The sequence below is a fragment of the Sander vitreus genome, chromosome 21, assembly GCF_031162955.1.
Source record: "Sander vitreus isolate 19-12246 chromosome 21, sanVit1, whole genome shotgun sequence".
NCBI classification, from domain to species: domain Eukaryota; kingdom Metazoa; phylum Chordata; class Actinopteri; order Perciformes; family Percidae; genus Sander; species Sander vitreus.
Window position 1 is genome coordinate 12,190,544 of NC_135875.1, and position 25,220 is coordinate 12,215,763.

At 38.1% G+C, this 25,220-nt stretch overlaps 3 protein-coding genes across 6 annotated transcripts; 2 read left to right on the forward strand and 1 right to left on the reverse strand.

The window, feature by feature from the left end:
* Positions 1–253: 253 nt before the first annotated feature.
* casp7 (caspase 7, apoptosis-related cysteine peptidase) lies at positions 254–8,689 on the forward strand. 2 transcript variants are annotated; one of them, XM_078278851.1, is made up of 7 exons: positions 254–410; positions 568–689; positions 4,329–4,480; positions 4,580–4,708; positions 6,143–6,318; positions 6,558–6,756; positions 6,910–8,689. In XM_078278851.1, exons 2-7 carry the CDS (start codon positions 568–570, stop codon positions 7,134–7,136), a joined length of 1,005 nt encoding a protein of 334 aa, XP_078134977.1. In that variant the 5' UTR covers positions 254–410; the 3' UTR covers positions 7,137–8,689. The 2 variants fall into 2 exon arrangements, with proteins under 2 accessions (XP_078134977.1, XP_078134978.1); XM_078278852.1 differs by having other exon boundaries at positions 255–410; positions 6,618–6,756.
* An 847-nt stretch (positions 8,690–9,536) lies between these two features.
* On the reverse strand, positions 9,537–12,637 carry LOC144535991 (zinc-binding protein A33). The gene is made up of 5 exons (XM_078278853.1): positions 12,545–12,637; positions 11,663–11,890; positions 11,518–11,537; positions 11,277–11,419; positions 9,537–11,089 (listed from the first exon to the last, which is right to left on the reverse strand). Exons 1-5 carry the CDS (start codon positions 12,635–12,637, stop codon positions 10,512–10,514), a joined length of 1,062 nt encoding a protein of 353 aa, XP_078134979.1. The 3' UTR covers positions 9,537–10,511.
* A 1,078-nt stretch (positions 12,638–13,715) lies between these two features.
* Positions 13,716–24,672, forward strand: LOC144536049 (pleckstrin homology domain-containing family S member 1-like). Of its 3 annotated transcripts, none has more exons than XM_078278941.1 (16): positions 13,733–13,801; positions 14,470–14,510; positions 14,926–15,023; positions 15,122–15,240; positions 15,352–15,486; positions 16,185–16,260; positions 16,448–16,477; positions 17,627–17,677; positions 18,255–18,326; positions 18,444–18,559; positions 18,713–18,763; positions 18,872–18,997; positions 20,913–21,035; positions 22,223–22,318; positions 23,241–23,376; positions 23,498–24,672. In XM_078278941.1, the coding sequence occupies exons 2-16, from the start codon at positions 14,483–14,485 to the stop codon at positions 23,567–23,569; spliced, it is 1,329 nt and encodes a 442-aa protein (XP_078135067.1). In that variant the 5' UTR covers positions 13,733–13,801; positions 14,470–14,482; the 3' UTR covers positions 23,570–24,672. The 3 variants fall into 3 exon arrangements, with proteins under 3 accessions (XP_078135069.1, XP_078135067.1, XP_078135068.1); XM_078278942.1 differs by having other exon boundaries at positions 13,736–13,801; positions 14,938–15,023; XM_078278943.1 differs by lacking the exon at positions 14,470–14,510 and having other exon boundaries at positions 13,716–13,801.
* The last annotated feature ends 548 nt before the right edge of the window (positions 24,673–25,220 follow it).

Sequence of the window (25,220 nt, forward strand, 5' to 3'; positions counted from 1 at the left end):
TGATGTCATATTAATATTCTTTGTTTTATCTATGTTTACTATAACAGTCTACAATGTTTACATATATTGACTACAGATTTCTATATTCTGCTTGTTACATTTGCTTATCAAGTCCGATATGTAAGATAAACTGTAGAATTTGATTTAAAAGTGACTGTATGCTATTTGCATGTCATATATGAATATGAAATGTGTTTTTGTTTTTTTAAGAATGTGAAATGTGGCAGACTGGGCAGACTCATAGACGCTGGCAAATGTGACGCAGGGGTCTGACGTAGTCACGCTGAACTTTCTTTCGCTTTCTCAAGTTGTCAGGAACAGAAATTCGGCAAAAAACCTTGGATAATTAAGATCGATCCACTTTTGTGCATTAGCTAAGCTGTCAAAGCACATTTAACACGAATCCGAGTGTAAGTTCATGTTAACCTATCTGTTCCTAAATTGCAAACTGTTTTCGCTAACAACGTTTTGGCGCTAAACTGATCAGGACTCGTAAACTGGTGTCACAATGTACAGTAAGTTAATCAATCCATAACGCTGCAATTAATACGTGTGCTATAACTATAGATGGCCACTGGAGAACCTGCTGAGCCAACTGAACTTGGAGCTGAAACTGAGGAAGGGACGCTGACGGGAGACCAAACAGACGCCAAACCTGACCGCAGAGGAAGATTTCTTCTGTTCGGGAGGTGACTTCCTTTTCATTATTTCCTGTAGCTATGTGGACATGGAAACCCATAACCTCACTTACATAAGAGTTTGGACCATAAGGAATTTAATTCACTTCAAATTTACTTTCATTATTATTCCCTCTCCAGTTAGTGTACGAGAATTGGTTATTTAATACGGGAGTTATAGCACAGTAACGTATGGGTCCTATCATCTGTGGCCTTGTATATGTCTATGTTAGTTGTTGAGATTTTGCTGGTGAGTCTTGCCATTAGTTGTTATTCTTTTGTGTGGCATTGAGAAGGCTCTGCATAACCAAATACACATGGTTTGAGTGTTTTACAGCTGCAATCCTGTTCCCCTTTATTGAGAGTGTGGTTTTCTACTAAATGTATCTCTACATTGTTCTGTTGTTTTGCTTGCCTTCAGTATTACCGTTTTTCTTCAGTGACAGTTTTTTTGGTAGTCTGTGGCTTGTCCTTTTGTCCCTATTTTCACCCCTGGTACTGTTATAGTGCAGTATGCTGGTTATTCAGTTTAAAAGAATATTAGCTGTGCTTTGTTTTAACAGCAAATTGGTATATATTTCTCATATCATAATTGCACATTTTCTTAATTTTAATTATTCATTTGTTTTATTTGCACACACAATACAACTGCATAAAATCCAGATAATAATAAATAAATAAATGTGTCAGGAGAGGTCAAGAAGCCACAACAGACCTCCCCTCAACTTAAGGACAAAAAACAAACAATAACAAAAATGAATGGTTGATAAAGTATTGCTGTGGTGCTAAACCACTTTGAAAAGAACTAAATGTGCACACTCATATTTATTAACTCAAACTGTTTTTTTTATGGGCTCCTTACAATGAGAAGAAGATATGAAAAACGTCACACAACTATGCACTTTCAGTAAGAATGACACATCTTTGTACATGCTGGCGCCATTTGTTCCTCTTTAGCCTCAACTAATCAACAAATTATGAAATTCATACCTTTTGATTTGACACAGCAACCCAGTTTTGGATAGCCTAATTAGTGTAATGGGGCAAGGAGCGTGGAAACGATTTTAATGTCAATTTTGGGACTGTTGTCAGTCCTCAAGTGGCTGCTCAAAATTAGACTGTATTACAGCAGAGATGCTGTTGATATGTGAATTCAGTGTGACATCATAGAGTTTGGGCCCTTTCACAAAGTCTTGTGTCTGACTTTGTCTTTTAAAAGTGTGACACTGACTGACATTAGGGAGTAGCCTCTGTTCCAGTTTAACTCACAAGGTGGCACTGTGTACCTCTGTAGTGAATCCCAATCAGAAAAGGGTTTATTGCCACAATAAGTTACACTTCTGTGGAATTTGCCTTGGTGAATTGTGGATACAGAAACAAACATTAAATATTATTAGAAATAAACTATAAACAAATATCTACATAAAAAAATAACTGTTGCATAAGGAAAAAGAGGCTGAATGGGTTGAGTGCAGATAATACATAATATGTGCATGGGCAGATGTATAGTCTGTAAAATGAAGCTGCCTTCATATGCGGTCGGAAATGTCGAGAGGCTTTTTCTTGTGATTTTAAATGTCATGTCTGTAATGTAGATCTAAACTTGGGGGGTGGATATGGCTTTAACAAGGTCTCATTCTCTAATAGATTTGTCATTAAGATGTACATGGTTCCTTAAAAAACAGAAACACCTGTCATGTTTTGAATTTTCAGAAAGTTTTTAACAATATAGGAGAATAATTAATAATAATAATTAAATAATAATACTTCCCTTTACATAGATACATTTGCACAATAAATGTATGCAAAAAAGGCACAAATATAAAGTAAAAAAGTTGCATAAAAATTCACCAGAATGCAGGAAATTAAGTGTTTGATGCTCCAGACCCCCAGGTTATAATGTGTCCACCCCAATGTTGAAACAAAACCTACGCCCTTGATTGTAATGATAATTGTCTGTTTTTTTAACTTGTTAGATTTTGGCTAAATCTTGCTTTAAACCAAGAACAAAATTAATGATGACCAGATTTGTTTTTAGTAATTCTTTTGTATGTTAAGGTGGGTACAAAGTGGCTATTTTTTATGAGTAATGGATATTTTCTTTAGTTGTACATCTTCTTGTGCATCCAGCTCTAAAGTTAAGGCAATTAGGCACTTACAGTATGTATGTCGTTACAGGTGGATTATGTGCCTGTCAGCAGAGGAGCAACTTGTTGCCCTGTCTGACCTCAGCAGGGAACGAGGCTCAGGGGCCATGTGTGAATAGGTCTTTAGAAAGCACTGGTGTGGTAGCGAGGCTGCTGACTCAGGGGGCTCACAGTGCGCCGCCCCTGTCCTCAGCATCCGCTGGCCCAGTCAGGTGTCCATCCAGTACAGAGAGCATGTCAGTATCCTAGCACACAGCCAAAAATTAAGCAGCCAGGTCTGGAGAAACTTACTCTTTTTGGGGGAAAAAAAGAAACGAGACAAAACCAACGCATTTCAGATGCAGAGTGGCGTAGCGCTTAATGACGAACCGAGGTAAGACGGACACAACCGCCTCATATTCCTCTTCACCAGCCTCCTACCTGCTCCTCTTTCTGCTATGCCCAGCCCACAGCAACACAGATTTACCGCTCTTTGCCCACCCTCGTGCAATTGTTTGGTACAGTATGTTGGCACAATTTGGAAGTGGGAGGGGGTCTTGAAAAGTTCTGGATCACATGTTTGATAGAATATTGCTGGGCTGCCTGTGGGTGTATGTGCATGAGACTGTTAGTGCGCATCGCTGTGTATTGTTCCCATGCTTGAGTAACTTGATGACTAGGCTCTTCTGGAACAAGCCTGGATTTTCTGAGCCCCCAATGGGCCACTGTTGGCTTTGCTATCTGGATGCATCTTTTAAAGAATAGAAATATGACAGGTCTGTGAGAATTTCCTCTCGTGGAAGATTAACTCTCGCTCAATCCACATTGACGTGGTTGTGATTTTTTTCATGTCTGCGCTAAGCAAACATTTTCTAGTTTCATCTTTAACCCGATAGTGGATTACTGCGACCAAATTTGGCTGTGATATTAATGCCTTATTTGAAAATGTATGTACTCTTAGGTTTCTGAGTAAGTGGATCAGAGTGAGTCAGTTTCATGTGAGTTTTCTTTGCAATGGAAGTCTTGACATTTACTTATGTTGAAGTAACTTATGTGTAGAAACATTTGGGATCAAAAGACTGTCATGTTCTGTAGGAGTCAAGAATATTTAATAGGAAATGTTTCACTTTTGCAAGATGCTGCCATGTAAGATAAGAGTTACTTTATGGAAATTAAAAAATCAAATGGCTTGTCCATTTGTATTTATTTTATTCATTGTTATTTTTTATTCCTTTTGCTGTTCTCATTTATGTTTGATTTTTGTTTTGTTTGTTGTGTAAGGTCTATACATTAACAAAGGCATAATATTATGCATGTGATTTTTGTGGATTGTGTGTATCTATTTTATATCCACAAAAGTAGCAGCCTTTGTAAAGATCAGTTGAATTTAAAACATTTTGCATTACATGCAGCTCAAAAGTAAATAATATTGCAGGGGTTAAGTCTTAAGTATAAATGTTAAAAAAAATGCTACCATAAAGTTGTAACTGTCCTTTATATTCTGTTTCTCTCTGACTCTTAATAGTAAGAAGAATAAGGATGGCCAGACGCGGGAGCAGGACTACTCTTCTGAAAGCCATTACAGAATTGTTTCACCAACATTCCAGTATAAGATGAGCCACCAGCGAGTGGGCAAGTGCATCATCATCAACAACAAAAACTTTGATGAAAAGACAGGTACAGCGAAGGATGTTTCAAACACATTGTATACCTAATTTAATTTTACCTTATCTTATTGCATAAAGAGTGTGTATTCTAAGCAGATTGTCTTGGCAGGGATGAATGTACGCAACGGCACAGACCGAGATGCAGGTGAGCTGTTCAAATGCTTCAAGAGCCTGGGCTTCGATGTCTTCATCTACAATGATCAGACATGTGAGAAGATGGAGCGTCTTCTCAGAGAGGGTAAGTAGTGAAGTCTTGTTGTTTCTTTCATGTGGGTAAGTAAGAATGTTGAACTAACAGGATGCCAATACCAATCCCAACACATATGATATACTGTAGAGAAACCTTTCAAAAAACACCATGAAAACATTTTCAGATGTTTTTTCATACTAAGGTAGTTCACAAGAGGTTGAATCAACACCTGTGAAAAACAGTTTTAACAACATTCACAAAGGCAAGATTTATTGCAGGACTCTTGTACCTCACTCAGTTAGTTTTAGTCAGCTGTATCTAATAAACTGGCAGCTGAGTGTAATGACAAAGTACAGTCACATTTCAATTTTAAGGTAAGAATATCTGTGCCAGTTAGATATCTCTTCACTTTAACATATTTATTATGAGCTCTACCACATTCTTAGTTTTCAATTACATACAGTAAAGTTATGAGTAATTCCTCTTCAGTGTGATCTACATGCACAACTTCTCATGACTGTCACAGCATGTTTTGGTTCTTAAAACCACCAGGTCAGACAGCAGGTGGTGCTGTTGTAAAAGTAATTCCATAAATCCTAATGAAGGCGCTACCAATTTCACCAAAAGGTTAATACTTTTTCGGCTCTACTGGCTTGGTTTAATGACAAAAAGTCACCTCTCAGGCCCTTGGGAACACCAATGGACTTTCTTTTTTAATATAATATGATATGACCTTTTAATGGCTGCTATTCCTTAGAATCTGCACACATTTTGTCCATGTAGCAGCGAGGCCTGACGATAGTTGTTAGAGTTTCTTTCTCAGGTCCGACCCTCGATTTAACACTGCAGAATAGATGCAATGGCATTTTGGTGAACTGTCAACCTTTCCTCTAGTATCAATATTAGGCCAACATTTCCAAGTAGTTCACAATACATTTTAAAAATCGAATGGATAGATTGTCATGAAGTTTAATCGGCACATTGTGTTCCCTTGCCGATGAGCATTTCCCTCCAGTGCAACCCCTTGGGCTACCAACTTTGCACACTATATATCTTATTATAGGCAGTTTACTATGGGATTTGCTCAGCACATTCACAGTTCTAAAGGGATGAACACTGCTTTGTGTTAGGGTCAGGCAATATGCTGGGGGGCAATATTTTATTATAAGATTAGAAAATTATAACCTATTTAAATAATACACACACAATGATTACAGACAAAAGTCTTGTATAATGTTATAATTCCTCAGAGGACACTATCTAGAAGCTATATATTTTAAGATACTTAGTATTAACTTAATAGTAACTCCTTTTAATAGTTCCTCAAAATTAAGTTTATAATTTGATCAAATTCTTGATAAACGAAATTAAGTGCTAAATAAACTCCAGATCCATTAAGTTACTGATATTATTCATTAATTTAGAAGTATAGGCCTGAGCCGAGCTAAGAGTTGAGTGTTTGTTTGTGTGTGTATGGGTCAGCCTCGGAGGAAGACCATAGTGACAGCTCGTGTTTCGCCTGTATCCTGCTAAGCCATGGTGAGGAGGGCATGATCTACGGAACAGACGGAGCCATGCCCATCAAGTCCATGACCTCATTGTTCAGGGGGGACATGTGCAAAAGCTTAGTCGGAAAGCCAAAACTCTTCTTCATCCAGGTACGAAGTTCTGAAGACTTTCATTTATAAATGACAGTGTGATATAAAACAAAATGTTGTACAGTTGTTAATTAACTTGTAGATTTGTGTTGAGTTCACCACTTTTGAGTGAGTTGTTTTTGTTGAGAAGACAGATTAAAATGGCTTTCAGTTGCTCCCCACGGACAGATGATAGCTATTGTGTCAAATTTTGCCCATCTCAGTTTTTAAAAAAAGTTAATTTTGAATTGCTTCACCAGGTCATCGTTGAGAAAGCTACTCAGGATCACAATGAAATGTCATTTCATTTACTTCACCAGGCTTGCCGGGGTTCCGAATTTGATGATGGTATACAGACAGATTCGGGTCCGCCAAATGATACCCTGGAGACAGATGCTAATCCAAGACATAAGATCCCTGTAGAGGCAGATTTCCTCTTTGCCTACTCCACTGTGCCAGGTAAACCAAGTTTTGTTTTAGAGTATATATTGTTATTGCCAAATCAATTAATGCTTGAAGTGGAAGTGTCCTGGGTATCTGTCACATACCTGTGCTGGATGAATCGGTAAGCACTTGGGAGCCTCATTTCAGTGACTCATGTTGATTTTCCAGGGTATTACTCATGGAGGAACCCTGGACGCGGCTCCTGGTTTGTCCAGGCGCTCTGCAACGTCCTCAACGAGTTCGGCAAACAGCTGGAGATAATGCAGATCCTGACACGGGTCAACTACATGGTGGCCACCAGCTTTGAGTCCTGGTCTGAGGACCCACGCTTCAGTGAGAAGAAGCAGATTCCCTGCGTAGTCTCTATGCTAACGAAAGAACTGTATTTCAACTGACCGCCAGCCTAACTGACTGTACTGTATGACAACACGGACTGACTGACTGACTGACTGACTGACTGACCAACTGACTGTTTCAGATGCCGACTATGCGGTCAAAGCATTCAGGGATGATTCAGGCCCAGCAGGACACTGCACATTTGGAGCACATATGCCATTTTGTATGTGTAGTTGGGCCCGAAAACAAGCACTCCGTGAGAGAAAAATATATATATTTACAGTGGCACTCCACGTTCATGTGCTGATGGTGAAACTTCTTCCTCTTCTTCAGGTTATTCTTTGGAATAATGGCGTCACATTTAATCTGATCTTTTTTTGACAGGCATGTGAAATATCTATGTTATTCCACCAGCCCAGAAAATTTACTGCCAGTTTTTGTGGGTTTGGGGGAATCATATCTGAATGTGTCTCTCCATTTTCCAGCATTTGCAATATATATTGAAGGGAACTTTATAGAGTGGACAGGAGTCTTCAGGGTAAACGTGGCTTTTGCATTTATTACATGAAATGGGTTTTATATAACTGAAATAATTTATGATTTAGTGTTCTGAGAGAAGTAGATGGTAAAACTGTCTAATGCAGTCCGATGCATTTGTACAGTGTACAATACTGTCACCATTACACAGTAAAAATGAATTGGAAACCAGGTGACAGTTGAATGTTTTAAAAGCCTTTAGAAAGTCTATAGATATTCCCACTAGGAAAGTGAAAAGAGTGAAACCAACATCTTTGATTGCCACAGAGATGGTGGACCTGCCTTAATTACACACCCTGTCTGATTGAATTGTTAGAGGGAGGGGGAAAAAAAGCATCTGGAAAATGGATCAGATCATTTTCAGCTATCTGTGTTTTAATGTTTTCAGCTGTTAATTGCAATAGAAAGAGACAACAGGAAAGACAACACTCCTCTGAGCAAAAACATGAAACAATGCTTTTGCCAAAGGCTCAGTGTCTCAGCCTTCCTAGCAAGTTTAAGTTGGTAGCAGCATGCTGGCATCCTCAGGTTCTTTAATGTCCCATGAAGTGGGTTAATGTAATGTTAAAGAATGTCATATACGTATGGCTAGGAAGGTGTGATCTTTTGCTGTGTATTGATTAGTTCTATGAGATTTTGAGTCAAGTGCATAGTATATAGTCCAAGGATTATTTGCAATTTCCCAGTTTACTCAGCCTGATGTTAAAGACTTCACTTGCTTGGTGTTTAACCCTGGGTAAGTGAAGTTTGTGTATTTGCATATAATCAAAATTACAGTACGCACTTGTCTAATTAGTCAGGGTCCAAAAATTCAGTTTATGAATTTCCCTTTTTTTGGTAAGACATTCGTCTTTAATAACTTTAATGGATATAAGGATACATGCGTAAGATTTCTATACTAGAAAGAGAACGTAAGAATGTCAAAAACTGTGTCATACATTTGGGAAATATCATAGTGTAAAGCTGGACTAGGGCCCAAAGCACAAATGCCACATTTCACTGTATATTACTGTTGTACATTGTCATATCATACACTACACTCTGGTAAGAGGTACCCAGCGAAGTCTTTTTATTGATCTTTGATTTAGATAAATTTAGTTATTTTTAAGCACTTAGTGCACCTTGTCAAGTTTTTTTATTTCAAACAATATTGCATAATTTAGGAAATTAATCAATATCATTGAGTTATATGATAAAATATTTAATATAGACATTTGCTGATGGTCATTACAACTTACACAAAGTTTGTTTCTGCAAATACGCTGTGTTATTGTGCCAAAGTCTGTCAATCACAGAGGCAGCTATTACTGGTGGTGACAAGTCTGAACATACACAATCCACACTCTCTTTGTTGCTGCAATGTTTTTACATTATTCACATGATAGCATGTGTCACTAACTTTGGGGAAAACGTCAGAAATAGCTTTAATTATATTTTCCCCTTTTCACTCCTTGTATTATTATTATTTTATTTTTTTTATCAGTTGTATTTTGTGAATCTTTTACATCATAATTCTAGTTGCCAGAAGTGTGTTCAATACTGGCTCAAGTTAGAGACATGTCCAATTCTACACCCAGTGCACCTGTCCAATATAGCCACAACTCGACACATGGATCTCTGATCAGTGATGTGGTGCCCAGCCTGTGCTGAAAGGAGTGTTTGCTCCACTTGTTTTGGATTGGAATTGAAGGAGGGAAAAATACTTTTAAGGGTAAAAGTTTAAATGCTTTCCAGTGTTAAATGCTGTTGTCCTAAGGAATATATTTGAAAAGATTTGGAAAAATGAATGAATTACATTATAAGTATAATCTGGCCCAATTTTCTTTTTAATTTGGGGCAATACCTTGTTTAAATAACTTCAAAACAGAGGAATGCTCATGTAAACATTTTATTGTATTAAACATAAAGAATTTATTCTGTAATGAGTTTTATTTCATTTTTCTTGTACATCTGTAAACACAGACCACATTGACCACATTTCTTTTTGTTTTTAATGCAAAGAAGATGTTTGTAGCCTGGCAATGAATACACTGAATATCACATAAAAAACACAAAATGTAACAGTTTAGACTTTTTTGAAATACAGTAAGTCCCTATAAAAAGTTATACTCACTGTTAACTTTAATTTTCAACAATCCATAGTAATAGTAGACTAACATCTTTAGCCTTCTGTTAACACATAAAGGATAAGACTGTCATCATTCTTTATTCTTCTCACTGTCAACAAATATCACAAAAAAACTAAATCAACAATGAATTGCTGTTGTAAATACTCACTCAAGCGCCAAATGTGCATTAATCCACAGCTGAAAATAGTCTCCAACAAAGTCACTATTTACTACTGTTTGAGTAACATCTGATACAAACTTAAGTGTCCAAATGTTTTTGAAATTACTTAATTGTTTTTACAGTAAAATGGAACTGGATTTGTTAACAATTGGAAAAATATGTAATATCACCAGCATTATCTTAAAGTTCAATTTGCTAACTAATAGCAGACAAATCCAAACATATTGATTGTTCAAAAGCAAATGCATCTAACCAAATTATTTATTCATATTTATTAATTAAATTCTTCCTTTGCCAATTCAACTTCTGTCTTTTGCAATTCTGCAATTCCATGACTCATCATAGCATTACAAATAAACCCTTTGCTACAGTATGAAGAACAGCTCTAACATCACATTAGCTTAGCACATTACCATGAATGGCTGAAAAAGAACAACATGATCTGTGAGTCTAAAAAAGAGATTCCTTCTGGTAAAATTAGACTAGCCTGACACGCACAGTTCCCAGAGGTGATGCAGTGTCACAATTTAAGAATGTCAGATCAGGCAGCTGATGCGCATGGCCCAAAGGGCAACATATTTCTGCCCCAGAGGCATTCCTGCCCCACCTCAGAGAACAGGAGCTGATCGGGAGGCATCGCATATCTTAATGGACTTCCAGTTTGTGCCTTCATTGTCATGACCAGGACATAATGCTTGATGTAGAGTGTCAGTGAAGGTCCCAGTGCAGAAGCAGTGGAGCGGGGTCATGGTATCAGCTCCTAAAAAACACACCAAACCCCCAGGAAAGCTGCAGTATACCCCAATGCGAGTGAACTGTTTTCCTGCCAGCAGAGGCAGCTCATGCTGGACACCACCGTGCCAGGCTGTGTAGTCACCATTAAAGTATTCCACACACCAAGACTCTTTGCCTCGGCCCAGCCAGGAGTCCTCCTCACGGCCGTTGCGCGGGATGCTCGGGTAGGTGAGACCTAGCTCCCAGTAGGTCTTCCCACTCACATCTACCTCCCAGTACTGGCGGCCCTCGCTGAAGCCTTCCCGGCTGACTACATTTAGGGTGGTGTCAAAGCGGGAGGGAGTCTCTGGGACATCCTGCCAGTTGTCTGTGTAAGTGGCTGAGTCGCCTTTGGGAGAGATGATCAGCTTGGGGTGAGCAGTGTCACTGTCAAGGACAACATCTGCAGCATCTGTGTAACAGATGTCAAAATGTTGTCTTATGTGAAAGATTTTGCAGTTGTCATGTTCTCCACTCAAGTTCACAAGCAAGACAAACGCTTGACACAAACGGCATGTACTTAATGACAGATGCAACCTTTGACATAGAGAAGAGCCTTCACATGTCATTAATCTACCTGTCTTTTTGGGTGAACTCACAGGTCTGAAAGAGTTTCTTGGTGACAGGGACCTGGGATCGGATGAAAAGCAGCAAGTTGATGGTGAGACTCAGTAGTTGTTCATTCTTGAACTCATCCATCTGAATCAGGTCAGGGTCAGTCCGCTTCAGAGTATCAGATATTCTAATTTCAGACAAAACAATTAATACCTCTTGCACAGCTCAAGGTGCTTGTAAATTCAATTTTGTAGCAAGCTGTTATTTCCTGAAATGTGAACAAACCTTTTTTCTGTTTCAGAATTCTGTAGAAGATGTAAAAAGAATAAATAAGTACTGATCTAAATACCACTGACAAAACAGCTTGAGACAAACAATACAATCGACTGATTAACTGAAATCAGAGCTTTGAATTTCTCCTTGTGTTTACCTGAGTGTCAATTTCTTGTGTTTTCACATTGGCACCGATGTTGAACATTTCCTGGTCCAGTTCCTGAGTGAGGTGGTAGCAGTCCTCTATCCTGTCCTCCAACAACTTCTCCATGGCCTCGTACTCAGTGTCCAGCTGGGTCAGTGTGATCCGAAGATCCTCATCCAGGACCCGCTTCATGTCTTCATATTTTTTCCTGATTTTCTCCTTCACTGCGTTGTTTTTTTTCTGAGGTGAGAGGGCCATTCTTAATAGCATACTGCAGTATATGCGCAGCAAACTCTGATATGACCACCTCTGAACATAGTAGGGCTACAATTAATGACAAATGTAGTTTTATTAGCAGTTTATCTACCAATTATTTTTGTGTAATCGATCAATTCTAAGAATGTTAGAAATAATGAAAATGGCTTTTACAGTTTCCTTAAACCTAAATTGATGGCTTCAAACTGCTTGTTCTGCTTTAGTTCAAAACCCCCAAATCAATTTATGATCCCATTTGATGAATAAAAAACTGCAAATCCTCGCAAAACGTGAAAGTGAAAATGAAAGTGCTTTGTTGATGGAAAGCTAGGAGGACCACAAAAAAGAAACAGTCAGGATAACAGAGATGTTAAAAATTGCATCTCAGAATTTATTTAACCTTAAAGTGACTTTGCCACAGCAACACAAGGACATGTTGTATGTAACATCAAATCAAACAATAGTTTATGTAATACATCAATATTCAGACTCTTCCCACCAACCTTTATCAAATGTGATGCATTTTTAGAAATCACAAAATCAAAAAGTCCACTATGTAAGATTTCGCAGGTGTTGCAATTTGTACTGTATTGTATTCTACTCACAACAGAACACTGGTAAACAATATACTAGACTTACTGTTATCTCCACCTGCAAAGCTGCCAGCTTCTTCATCCTGTAGGCCATGCCATCTCTTTGTCTCTGCAGGTGCTGCTGATGTTTCAGAAGCATTTCCTTTGAAAAACATGAAGAAAATCAAAAGATCAAGAACTGCAGGTAAAAGGAACAAAGGCTCAGGGTGGTTGATCAATGGTGACATCGGCTTTTCTTCCCAAAGAGAAACCATAGTGGAAGCGCTTACTTCATGTGTGGCCTTCCCTCCTACGTTACTATTCATTTTCTTTATAGTAATGCAGACAAAACTTCACTGACCGGTGGCAACACCACGACCACAAGGGTTTTTTATAGACCTCTCGCAGATGTGAAGGCTTTATGTGGGAGGGGGGAGCACAGGGTGGCCTTGTGATATATGTCCTGGTGCACTTGCAAGCATGTGCCTTGTTTTATTAAGGAGAGGGCATGAATCAAAACTTTGAAGACAAGAGGAGAGAAACAATGTTTCCAGTGGAGCAGGACAAACACATTGTTAGACTTGAGGAATAGTTATTCCATGTATAAATAAACATAAACAAGAAGCCCATAAGAGCTCTATTTATGTCTATTTGTGTGTGTTCAATCAGTGTTAAAGTGCAACTTCACCCTGAGACAGTTTATTAGTCTCAGCTGATGCCTCTTTTAAATGCTTACCATAGCATGCCTACCAATATGGCATTTTACATGCATAGCACAAATGGCCCATGCATACGAACACAAGCAGGAAAGGTCAAAAGCAGGCATGGCACAGCAGGGCCACAAGACTCCATCTGAGCGCTGATCGACTGATCGCTCAGACTGACATGAGCCATATGCAAGACAATTTCAAAACAGCCACTTTGCGTCTCTTTTAACTAGCCTGCACCTACTAATCCCCCTACTACTTCTAATGAAGCATGGGTCTAACTTCTGAATATTGGCCTGCTATCAACATATTGGTACCGCTTTACTTTAATTGTCCCTATTTAGCATATATGAGCACTTATGTAACTAATTTAATCATCAGTCTTTTCTTTTGTCTTGTCACAAATCTCCCACAGACATTTCACTGCATGTAATAATGCAGCTACAACACAGCAGGTAGACCTTAAAAGCCATTGAAGCAAGAACCAGAAACTCCAGTTTTCCAGTATGAAAATCTTGTTTCTGTTTGTCAGGTGCAGAATATCATCCAGCTTCCTTATGAAGCAACACTTATTGTAAGAGAGTGAGAAGAGCAGACTCTGAACAGGTGCTCCGCAGGTAAGAACGTCGTGGTGTGCATTTAGTGAGTCATAGTGTTAGAATTATTTGTTTTTCCTATTGTATTGCTTTGTGATGTCATACAAAATAATAATATGTGTCCACTTGCAAACACGTTTGGCTCTGTCTTTGAGTGTTAAAGTGCATGGTATGAAGAGGATGATGAATTGCAATTGCAGCTTTAAAATGTATTATTTTCAAATGTATGGGTAACAAAATTAAAAAAAATTCCCATTGAACACATTACGTATTTATTTTTAAACACACTACACACTGGCAGGGAGATGGATTTCAAAACTGCACTTTCTGTCCTTGACGACTCATAAAAAACAGCTCATACCTTAGGAACAGTATGATGGAAAATTTTAGTGGTTTTGAAACTGTGACTTTTTCAATCCGCGGTATACCTTGAAACCAGTAACCGGCCCATGTCTACTGCAGATATGCATTTATAGGAAAACATCTTTAAATCAATAATAGGTATAATACGAATAGGTGTTATACACCTTTACCTTAACGTGGCTTCTGTTTTGTGAATGGAGCTCTATTTCATGCTCTGCTTTCACAAAGGCGTGAGGCTATTTTTAAACCCTACATTGCATTGTTTATTTTAATGCTGTTTTGAGGTGACAAAGACAAAGATACATTCCTGTGTTATTTCTGTTTAGGTGTTGTGTCACAATGTATAAGAACCAGAAGAGCAACACAGGTAGCGTATCACATCTGGAAATCTGCTTTATGGTTTGATTTACGTGTTTGTAGATACTTACTGGCATTTTGGGTGCTGCTTACAGAAAATCTGTTTTACAGCTGATCTTGTCAAATCACAATAGATTTATTTGACAGGAAAATGTGGAATGTACCAATGTTTACACACTCTTCAATAGTTTGGGGGACTTTTAGTCACTTAGTTGTTGTTTTTTTAAACTGCTTTTGTAATGAATATTATTATGAATAGTTATTTTCCGTTCTTCATACTGTTTCTTGTGCATTCTCCTCTATAAATCCTTTGCTGGTTTTCCCAGATAGCACCTACAGGAAAATAAAGTTGAAGATTTCGGTAAACAAAGATGAGATTTAAGCAAATTGATCACACCAACAATAGGCTTTTGTTTTCCCCTCAGGGGGAAATGCAGTGTTCTACAAACCAGTTGCAGTTACAACGGAAATAAGATCTGGATACCTGTTCAAGTCTCCTCCCCAAAGAATGTTGAAGACGGAGGTGACAAATGGCAGAATGGATGCAATTAATTGCAGCTCTTTATGTGTTGTTGTTTTTAATTACATTTCCTTATTTATTTTGTCATGTTTCTCCTGCAGAAGTCATGGAAGAAGCGGTATTTTGTGCTGTACAAAGTCAGTGAGCAAGAACACCAGCTGACATACTTCAGGAATCTAGAAGAAAGGGACAGGCCACTTGGAGGGATAGACTTATCGCAGTATGTTCTCAAAAAGCACATTCAATGCTAATTCATTCATAAATAAGTCATTTAATGTATTTTGAGTGCAGATCCCCTGTAGCATCTGTTTTATTTGTGTCCCTCTGTCAGAATCTCACTGTTGTATGTGAGCCCTCAAAACCACCAGAGATGGGAGTGGGTCCAGAAGAGCTTCAAGTGCTCCCCATCCTGTGTGCTCTACATCAAGGCAGCTAACCGGGACTACTTCCTCATTGGGGAGAACAGGTCAGTCATCTGACCTGTTCTTTACAGGCAATATGCTTTATAGATTATTTACCAACGCCTATGCATTTTACTACACTGTACTGTAAATACTCCTGACCTGCCACACTCAAGATAGAATGTCTTTTTAAAATGTATCTACAACAACAAATAAGTAGATACATTTAGGGATATGTGAGAATGAAGAATGTCAAAAACCTTATCTAATATTTTTATTAAAAGCCTGTTATTAATTTTAATCACAGTTTTTCAAAGTATTTTAAAAAATAAAGTTCAGTCCCTCACAATTTTGTTCTAACCAAATCTAATTTATTTGGATTGAGCAGAAATGCTGCCATTTAAATCAGTATACAGTTTTTAAATGAGTTTGGTTTTAGATTGTTTAATGGCAATGTGCAGATGACTGAAAAGGGAAAGTTGGTGATGGTGTAACTAGGACTCAGGCCACACAGCTGGGCTGGCCAATCCTCCTCTCAAGGCCCCCGATGACACTTTCACAGCGCCTCATAAAACCCCCCCCACCCCCCCGCCCATTACACGTCTACTATTTTGGGAGTTCTAACAATCAAAAAGAAATAATGATGTTGCTTTACTATTTAGTTGCTCCATCAGCTGATAATAGCTTTGCCTTCCACTCTGCTCACACCAAATTGTTGATTTTGGAATTGAAGTTTGGAGTTATATGCCCTTCTTGCTTTTAGTGAAGAAGTGGACGGCTGGTTCTCTGACCTGTTTGAAGCCCTGAAAAACCGGCCACATAGATGTATGAGTTCAGAGGTACTTTGATTAATTGAACTAATTTTAGTTCTTTGTCATGTTTTGTAACAGCTTATTGAGACCAAGCTTATCTTACACTGCACTTTTTTGTATCTATCATGTTAGTTTACTAGTTATGTCACTGTCACTCACTATATATATATATATATATTTTTTTCTTCTTTTTTTTTCTTTTTTTCTGCTAAAGGAAATGCAATATGGGCAGCCAACAATTGAGGTAAATACTATAATTAAGTCCATTTCTCATCTATTTTGACCACAAACATTGAAGGAATAGATCAACATTTAAAGTACAATTAATATGTAGCTGGAGCCAACAGTCAGCTAGCATTAAAACTGGAAATAGCTAGCCTGGCTGTGCCCAAAGATAACTAAATCCACCCATCAGCACCTCGAAAGCTAACTAATACAACATTATATCCTGTTTGTTTAATCCGTACAGAAAGTGACGTGTTAAAACGACAAGTGGGGTTTAACTGGGGGTTATGTGTTGAACTATTTCATGGCTGGCAGCAGTTGCATTAGGGGTGGGAATCACCAGAGGCCTCACAATATGATATAATCCCGATACTTATGTCACGATACGATATATTGCGATATATTGCAATTTATCACCTTTTTCCCAACTTCAAATTTTTCTCAATTTCAAATTATGTCCCCAAAAGGAAACTTTGTCAGCATCTGTTTTATCTAAAAAGATACATTTCTCTGTTTGTTCATCTCACTTCAATTTTATTGCTGCAAAATGGGATTGTCAAGCAGACAAACTGACCAACACATATATAATAATAGATCAATACTTGGTGCCTGTGTATCGATCCAGTATTGCCAAGGAAAAATATCGCGATACTATGCTGTATCGATTTTTTTTCCCACCCCTAGTTGCCAGGCAACCAGTGGACACTCCCAAGTCGGCTCCTGGCTAAGAAATACTTCAACACATAACTTCCTGTAAAACAGCGAACAATGGAAAACTGAGATAGTAAAAGAGTGGTACCAATCTTCTCTTCTAACTCTTGGAAAGAAAGAAAATAGACATATTTTACAAAATGTTGAACTATTCCTTTAATTCTCCATCATGTTTTTTTGTGTTACTCGTCACCCGGCTCAAATGAATGCCAACACGTTATATCAACCAATAATTTGCTTTTTACTTCTTTTATTTCTGAATATTTACTTCATTCATTTATTTTTTTGCCATCAACCTCTGCCTCCATTTTCACAACACTTGCTCAGTCTCAATTCTATCAGTGTCCCTTGCGAACGCAACAAGCAACCACCATACAGTTACATTAGTCATCCATGAAACATGCTTATCAATCATCTATTTGACTTTTGAAAATATACTTCTCTTCCTGTTTACCAGGTTATTTCAAACCCCCTTTTGAAGAATAGGAATTTGGATTCTTCTGAAAAGGTTGGTCCGTAATTTTGCAACTACAGCTCTGCATGAAACTTTCGAGCCTCTTGTCTATTCGATACTTACTCAGAATCACTGAGACTGACGACATCAGTGAATCACCACATTCCTTTGTGTGACTCTATTTGATGTGTTGGTTTGTTTTTGTGTAGGGGAAGACATGTGGATTCATGTATCTTCACTATTTATCTGTATATAAAATGTCAACACCACCTCTACATGTATCCATCGTTTTAGAGACATCCATGGTGCTCTAGCTCATAACATGTTATTTTAGGTATATTCGGCAGTTCAGTGTCAGGAATAAAGAATGACTCACAAAATGATTGATTGATTGAATGATTAACTCTCATTACATATCAACCCAGATAAATTTAAGGCAGCTTGATGTCAGCTTTGTTATACAGGTAAAATAAAATAAACATTCTGTGAAATGCCCCCATAGATCTCAAATTCAGTTCTTTCAATGGGATTGTCTTATTCATCTATGAAGAAAACTTTCTGCTGTCAGAATAATGTAAAAAATAATCTACTCACGTGAATATTGTACACATATATGTGTTTTCTTTTTTAGGCAGAGTTAAAATTCCGGTCCCTGTCTGATCCGTCCTCAAATGCTTTGGATAACGACACTGTAAAACCAAAGGTGCAGTAATTAGTAAACACAAATCTTATTCAAATGATGTTAGTTTGGGTGATGGAGAATTTGAGGTGACTCTTGATTGCACACAGTATGTCATATGGCTTTCCGATTGGTCGGCAGAGTGAAGATCATGCCAAAAGACGTGCATCGGAACCTGTGAATCCAATCTATGACTATCCAAGAGACTACTTAAGACCATCACAAGGGGAAACCCTTTGCAAAAAAACGGACTCAGTGTGAGTGTTAATTATTGTATATGTGACAATATGTTGTTCTGATACATTTTATTATTTCCAGTTATAATTTTCCCAAAACCAAAAATCCATCCTCACTAGTTTTACTTTGTTCAATCAACATACGCATATTATTTTTTTGCTTGTTATTTGTAGATATGAATCGATGATGGGAGTTAGACAAAATGCACAAGTGGCTGAGGAAGTGTAAGTTTGATTCACAGAGTGACAGATCACTGAAAAAGATGTTTCTTAATGATGATAAATAATCGCTGATTATTATTGAAAGCAGTTCATTGTGCCAAATGCTTCTAGGAACCTTGAAGTTGAGGAGGTTACAACGGGCACCCTGATGAGGCATGTAACTGAAGTCTTTGACAGGTTCAGGACACAGATTTCCCCACTACCCCCATTCAATGAGGAGACAGACGCTGAGGACAGGTAGATCTCAGATTGATTGCAAGATTGTTGTTTTTTCTTTGTGGGCCGTGTGTGTATTTTTGACTTTTCACTTTGTCTTCAGTGTCAGTACCCTATGCTCTTTGTGTAACATGTTTTGCCAGTGCCCTAGATACCAAAATAGCTCTCTCATAAGTGGTAACTGTGGCCTCATTGGCTCAAACACCTAGACTGACAACAAGGAGGGCATTATCTGTAAAGCACAGAACTGTCAACACCTCAGAGCCTGTTTGGCAACGTATGTGCTTGACAAGATGAAACATATTTTTTTTATCTTGTACAAGAGGAAGAAGATGGTACTGATGATCATCTTTGTTATGTATACAGAACTGAGCCATAAGAGTGTATGTCGTGATAGACCTTGTATAAACTGAACTTATAGGTCAGATGTAACTGATCCTCTACATGTTAGCTGTACTTTGTTTATTATTCTTAGATCCCTAATAAGCTACAATGCATGTTGCAGTCACAGTGAAATTATGTACCTTTTTGCTAACACAGAAGCCACTTTGGCTACAAGTGACAATTATGGGATAATTGTAAAAGCTAGAAGTAAGGCAGAGTTATAAAGTTAGCAAACCAACTCAATGATAACCATTATAAACCCATGTCTATCTTTAGCTAACATTAGTCACCATAAGCCACTGGTTATACCAGTCCAAGTAATGCTGTAGCTGGAAAACCTCTGCATACAGCGACTTCAGAAAGGGTGTGTTTTATTTATTAAGAAACACACCTGTTCTAAAGTAATAAGAAATTCGTATGAATCATCTTTTCATCTGGAAGAGGAATAATGTCCTATTTCCTCAAACCGTTGTGTCACTTTAAGGCAGTAGCATGTAAAACAACACACTGCACGTCTGAGTAACTACTTCACTGTGTGAATCTGACTTTGTCAGACGGCAGGTTTTAGCCAATCAGATGTAACTTCCTTGTTTACCAAGCCCCCCTGTGTTAATCAACAATAACATCCACATTGTGACTCTTCCAGCTGTTTCATGCCATCATTTCCTGTATGAAAATACTCTTTCCTGCTGTTCCTATATTTGCTAAAGTACAAAACTGTGTGATAATTCTGCATTTCACACTGATTGCTGGCCACCTGCTGTGCTGCCACACTGAAGAACACTTTTCCTGCTACATTTGGCATATGGGTCAAACGATTCCTTTGTAAACGGCCTCGTAATTAGAATTCCTGTTGCGCCTCTACAGTGATTTGAGAATGATTTGCTTCTGCCATGCTGCTTTTATAAACTATTTTTGAATAAATCTCAAGACATCTGGTCCCCTTTTTGTATAACAGAGAAACCTTGTTTGGTTTTTTGGAGTGTACAATGCTCTTTGACCCTCTGTCAACCGTTTTTTCCTTTCTTTCATTGTCGTTTCTTTCATTCTGCCAAAAAACTGGACTTTTGTCCATTAAAGGCTTCTTTTTTTTAAGACAATTTTTTGGGGCATTTTCAGCCTTTATTTTTGACAGGATAGCTGAAGAAATGAAAGGTGAGATAGAGGGGGAATGACATGCAGCAAAGGGCCACAGGTTGGAGTTGAACCCAGGCCTGCTGCAATCAAGGAGTGAACCTCTATATAAGGGAACCTGCTCTACCAACTGAGCTATCCAGGAGCCCCATTAAAGGTTTTTAATACAGCGCCAAAATCTGTTGTTATACTAGCTTGCTGTGAGTTAGAGCATATTCAGATGCCGTTCTATAGTCAACACAAAGCACTGGCCTTCCTGCTTCATGAAAGCTGTGTTGTGGTTTATTTCCACTGTCTCTACAAGATGTCTCATGGACTTTTGTTAGATGCCAACTAAGAATACGTCAGCGACTGAATGTAAATGAGACATGTACCAAGATCTGATGATAATCCCTCATGCCGTTACTTGCTTTTGCAGGGAACAAAAATGTCTGACGTCAGATTTCAGCAGCAGCTCCAGTGACAATGGGGCCAACTCTCCTGTAGAGATGCTGGAGATACCAGATGTGCACACACTGAAAAGACAAAGCTCTACTGAAAGGTGAGATTGACCCTGAATCTAAAAGAGTGGGCACTATGACCTCTCCTGTAATAAGAATATACATTACAAATAGGGACATTTTATGTAGGGTGTGATGATCAACTGAAGCAGAAGGTTATCACGAGTACTCATTCAACATTTGCTTTACTTGTAATAGTACAAGGACTCGTTTGAAACTCCCACTGTGGCACTGTCTGCGAGACTGTTTAGACCTGGCATTCATCTTTGGTATTCAGATCACAAGTAGACAGCTCTAAGTACGTCTGTTCAGATCTGGCATCAGCATGTGTCTCCAAATGTGTCTAGAGTGAGTACATTTTATAAACCTTCACGTTCATCGGCTTTGACTGCGGTTTACTTTTTGCTGCTTCCAACGTTAAATGATTGCCGGCGCACTGCCATGAGTTCATCAGGCAAATGTCTATACTCACACATTTTAATTGTAATATTTTATGAGCTTACAGTAGAGTAGGTAGTCCTTCAATGCGGCCCTGGACACATACTAGTACACATGGCTATAAGAATGTGGTCATGTGCAACCCAGATGAAGTGGTCTGGGCAATCGGATCTCAATATCCTGGGTACATTTACACCTGGACAGGACGGATGTAAATGACCATGCCAAACAAAAAGTCAGAAACAGCTCTGTCATAGTTACAGAGAACAAATAAAAGTAACTAGAGAGGAATGCGAATGAGATGTTGCTGGACTGGTAAGAGTGGTTTCTGCAAGCAGACACTGGTATGATGATAGTTGAATAATAATAAGCAGTGCTCAACATTAAACAAGCGACTTTGGATTTAAATGCGTTGTTCAAAGAAAATTAGATGTCCTTATCTATGCAGAAACTCATGCAACTATAATGGAGGAGGCAATAACAACCACAAGTTTCTGCTTCTGTGTGCTTGTTGTTGTGAACTGGAAAGGCCAAATTTCAACAACCCGTTCATTGTCGTCAAATGCCGGTGCCAAAGTGAGGGACTCACATGCACTTAAATGCACTAGCATGCACTTGCAGCTGGACCGGCTACACACAGAGGGAGTGTGGCTTCATTTTCTACTCAGGACACCATTACTCCACTATATCTTTACATATCAAATATTTGTTTGCTGCTATAATAATGTTCTTAATATTGTGTACAGGGGCTTTAAATAAAGCTTTTGTTGTTTTTTCTTTTTCTTTCAAGCCTGAACACCATCACCCCAGAGGAGAGAGATATTAAGGTCAAGCAGGCAGATTTGAAAAAACACCTGACATTAACAGAAGTGGATGGGAAACCAACGTAAGTTTGTCTATGAAACAGGACCCATTAACTCATTGTAGTATATAAAATAAAATTAAAGCCTCAAATATTGGACTGCTTTGATTGAGATCTTTGTAAATGCTACAAATGTTCTACACACATTTTATTTTTCTGTATGCATTAATAATAATGTAAACATTTAAACCACATATGTGTTTGCCACATTCCCTACTGTCTGATCCCACAATCCACAAACTGACACAACATGCTGGCCGCGATGCTGCACGCCCTTATTTGCTCTTTCGGCAGTTGAGAAAAGTCTGACTCAATGCTCGGCTGCAGGAGCTGTCTATTCATTTGTGGTGGATGATTCAGAGCATTTAGCTGTGACTGAGTTTTAGTAACTGCTTTGCAATTTGTTTGATTCTACAAAAATGGAGCCCAACAGTAAAGGCAACATGTCAGCAGAGCAGATTCAGTCCTCTATCATTGTCTACAAGACACATTCAGGCCTTTTATTACACAGGTAAAGTGCAAGTGAAACGCGACCTGTGAAGACAGCTGGATTCATTAAATAGACGTGCATCTGTCCTATCAGACGTGTTTGGGACGGACGAGTGAACAACGCGGCTGAAACGCCTCCAGTGTAAACAAGCCGTAAGATGCAAGTCAAACCTGCAGTAGAACAGACAGTAATCTTCTGATTGCAAATACATGTGGGTTTAGCTTTTCAAAGACATTCAGTGGCTTCAGCCATTAAATGTAAGGTGTTGAGGATTATAATGTTAGTATATGCTAGTTCCAATAGGAGGAAATAGGGGGTTAATATGTCTATTTGACCATGATAGACAAATAAAATACAAATAATTAAAATCACAAATGTCACGAGAGCTACAGAATTAATCTAAAAAAGTGTGTGTGTGTGTGTGTGTGTGTGTGTGTGTGTGTGCGTGTGTCACAGTGTGTCTGGATGGACAGGCCAGCCACATACAGTGTGCCTGTTTCACAAAGGAGACCAAATTCTGGCAATTAATGACTTGCATGCCAGCAGCATGGAGGAGTTCAACATTTATCTCAGCAAATGTCTCAAGAATGAGGTACATTTATGAGCCAATGCCAAAACACTAACACATTATCAGCGCCCAATGATATTTGCATGTATCGATGAATGTGTGACGAGTCAAGCTCATCTGAGGGGTACATTATTTCTCTTTTCAGGTGAAAGTGACCATCCTGCGTCTACCTGGATGCCAGCCTCTGCATTCATCAAACTGTCCTTGCAGTGACTGACTGCAAACTGACCATTAGAGATGAAAGTTACTTAACATGTTGGTTTGTACCATGTATTGACCACTTTAGACAACCAACAGTATTTTGACAGGGCTGTGGGTAGTTCCTATTGATCTCTCACTTTACTAGTTTATTCAATTTAAATGTCTAGAAAAGCTTTAAGTGATGGTAAAAGTAAAAAAAAAATTTCATGATTTGAATATCTCATCCACCATGACTCACATATTTACAAAAGCTCAAATGCACTTGGTGTGTGAACAATGATTTACAGTTTTAACAGAGCATGATTTATGATGTAATGTTATTGTGTATTGTATTTACTGCAAATAAGAGGTTTGTTCTCAAAAGCCATTCCTAGAAGGAAACAAAAGGCAGAGATTTTACTAAGACATATTTCCTCATACCGCCTGTATGATGCTAAAAAGACAGTCTCATGCCACAAGTTCCTGGACCCACGACAAATGTGTTCACAGGATAAAATTCAAATTCAGGCACTTAGTGCATAAAATGGTGCAAAATGCACACGGTTACTGTATATAGACTTCTGTAAAAACGCTATTTTTAATAATTAACTTTAATCCAAGATGACAGGAAGAAACAGTGTTCATCAACAGCCATCTCTCTCCCATTTCATATCTCAGCTGTCCTATCCATTAAAGGCAGAAATGCTAAAAAAAAAAAAAAAAAAGAATTATAGCTTGGGAGGATGGTTTTTTAAATTATGTCTGGTGACCAATGCCACTCCCGGACAACATCAAATGGAAATTATCTGCAAAACCCGTTCACTTGAAGTGCTACAAACCATTCTGAGTTTTATATTTTAAAATGCTAAATTATGTCCACAGTGAACAAGGACAAAGCTGGCTTCTAAAAACAATGTTAATATTCCCATGACATCGTATCAGTCTTTCCAAGATTAATGTTTCAAGTTTTAATAGAGCTATTAAACAGATACGAGTTCTAACAAAGAAATTATTCAGGACATTTATTTCTTAAGGCCATTCTTCAACTGTAATGATCAAGCTGTGATGTATTATAAATACTCTCCATTACAAATAAATGCATTCTTTGCAAGTGTGCAAGAAATACAGGTTTTACTGGGACATTGAATCTGTGTTTATTTGTAAAATGATATGAATAAACTTTAAACGCTGCCTTTTTATTGGACTAAGGAATGCAGAGTTCATGCAGCAAAAATACGCAATTCATTGGAATTGTTACTAAGCAACATAATTCAGCTATTACCAATTCCTTTACTTCCAAAAGCCATTAAATTGAGTTTTAAGCTTTAAAAGTTTTGATTATCTTCATGTTTACATTTCAAGAGTCCTGTTACACCTGAAGACATTCTGACCACACATAATTTTTGACCAGTTTCATAAAACCATCTCGTAACCTTATTCTTTTTTCAAGGAATATCAGCTGATATATTATTTACTGAAGCATAAAGTCAGAGCTAAATTAAAAAAGTTGGTGAGGATTCTATATCCCTGTCAGCAGGGTAAAGGCTTGCAGGGGCAAGAACCTGAACTTCCTTGGATGGAAAAGAAATATAAAGATAAGGAATGTTCTTTGTCTCAATCAACAAACAAAAGACACTGACATTGTGTTCAAATTAAAATATGAAAATATGACTGGCCAGGCATGACAG

Excerpts from the sequence above, each read along its gene's own strand:
- casp7 (XM_078278851.1), top strand. The coding sequence starts at position 568 with ATGGCCACTGGAGAACCTGCTGAGCCAACTGAACTTGGAGCTGAAACT. Across the intron at positions 690-4,328 it reads AGATTTCTTCTGTTCGGGAG|TAAGAAGAATAAGGATGGCC; the intron begins GTGACTTCCTTT and ends GACTCTTAATAG. Across the intron at positions 4,709-6,142 it reads GGAGCGTCTTCTCAGAGAGG|CCTCGGAGGAAGACCATAGT; the intron begins GTAAGTAGTGAA and ends TGTATGGGTCAG.
- LOC144535991 (XM_078278853.1), bottom strand. The coding sequence starts at position 12,637 with ATGCTTCTGAAACATCAGCAGCACCTGCAGAGACAAAGAGATGGCATG. Across the intron at positions 11,420-11,517 it reads AATTCTGAAACAGAAAAAAG|AATATCTGATACTCTGAAGC; the intron begins GTTTGTTCACAT and ends GTCTGAAATTAG. Across the intron at positions 11,090-11,276 it reads CAAGAAACTCTTTCAGACCT|ATGCTGCAGATGTTGTCCTT; the intron begins GTGAGTTCACCC and ends TCTGTTACACAG.
- LOC144536049 (XM_078278941.1), top strand. The coding sequence starts at position 14,483 with ATGTATAAGAACCAGAAGAGCAACACAG. Across the intron at positions 15,024-15,121 it reads AAAGAATGTTGAAGACGGAG|AAGTCATGGAAGAAGCGGTA; the intron begins GTGACAAATGGC and ends TTTCTCCTGCAG. Across the intron at positions 22,319-23,240 it reads GAAGTGGATGGGAAACCAAC|TGTGTCTGGATGGACAGGCC; the intron begins GTAAGTTTGTCT and ends CGTGTGTCACAG.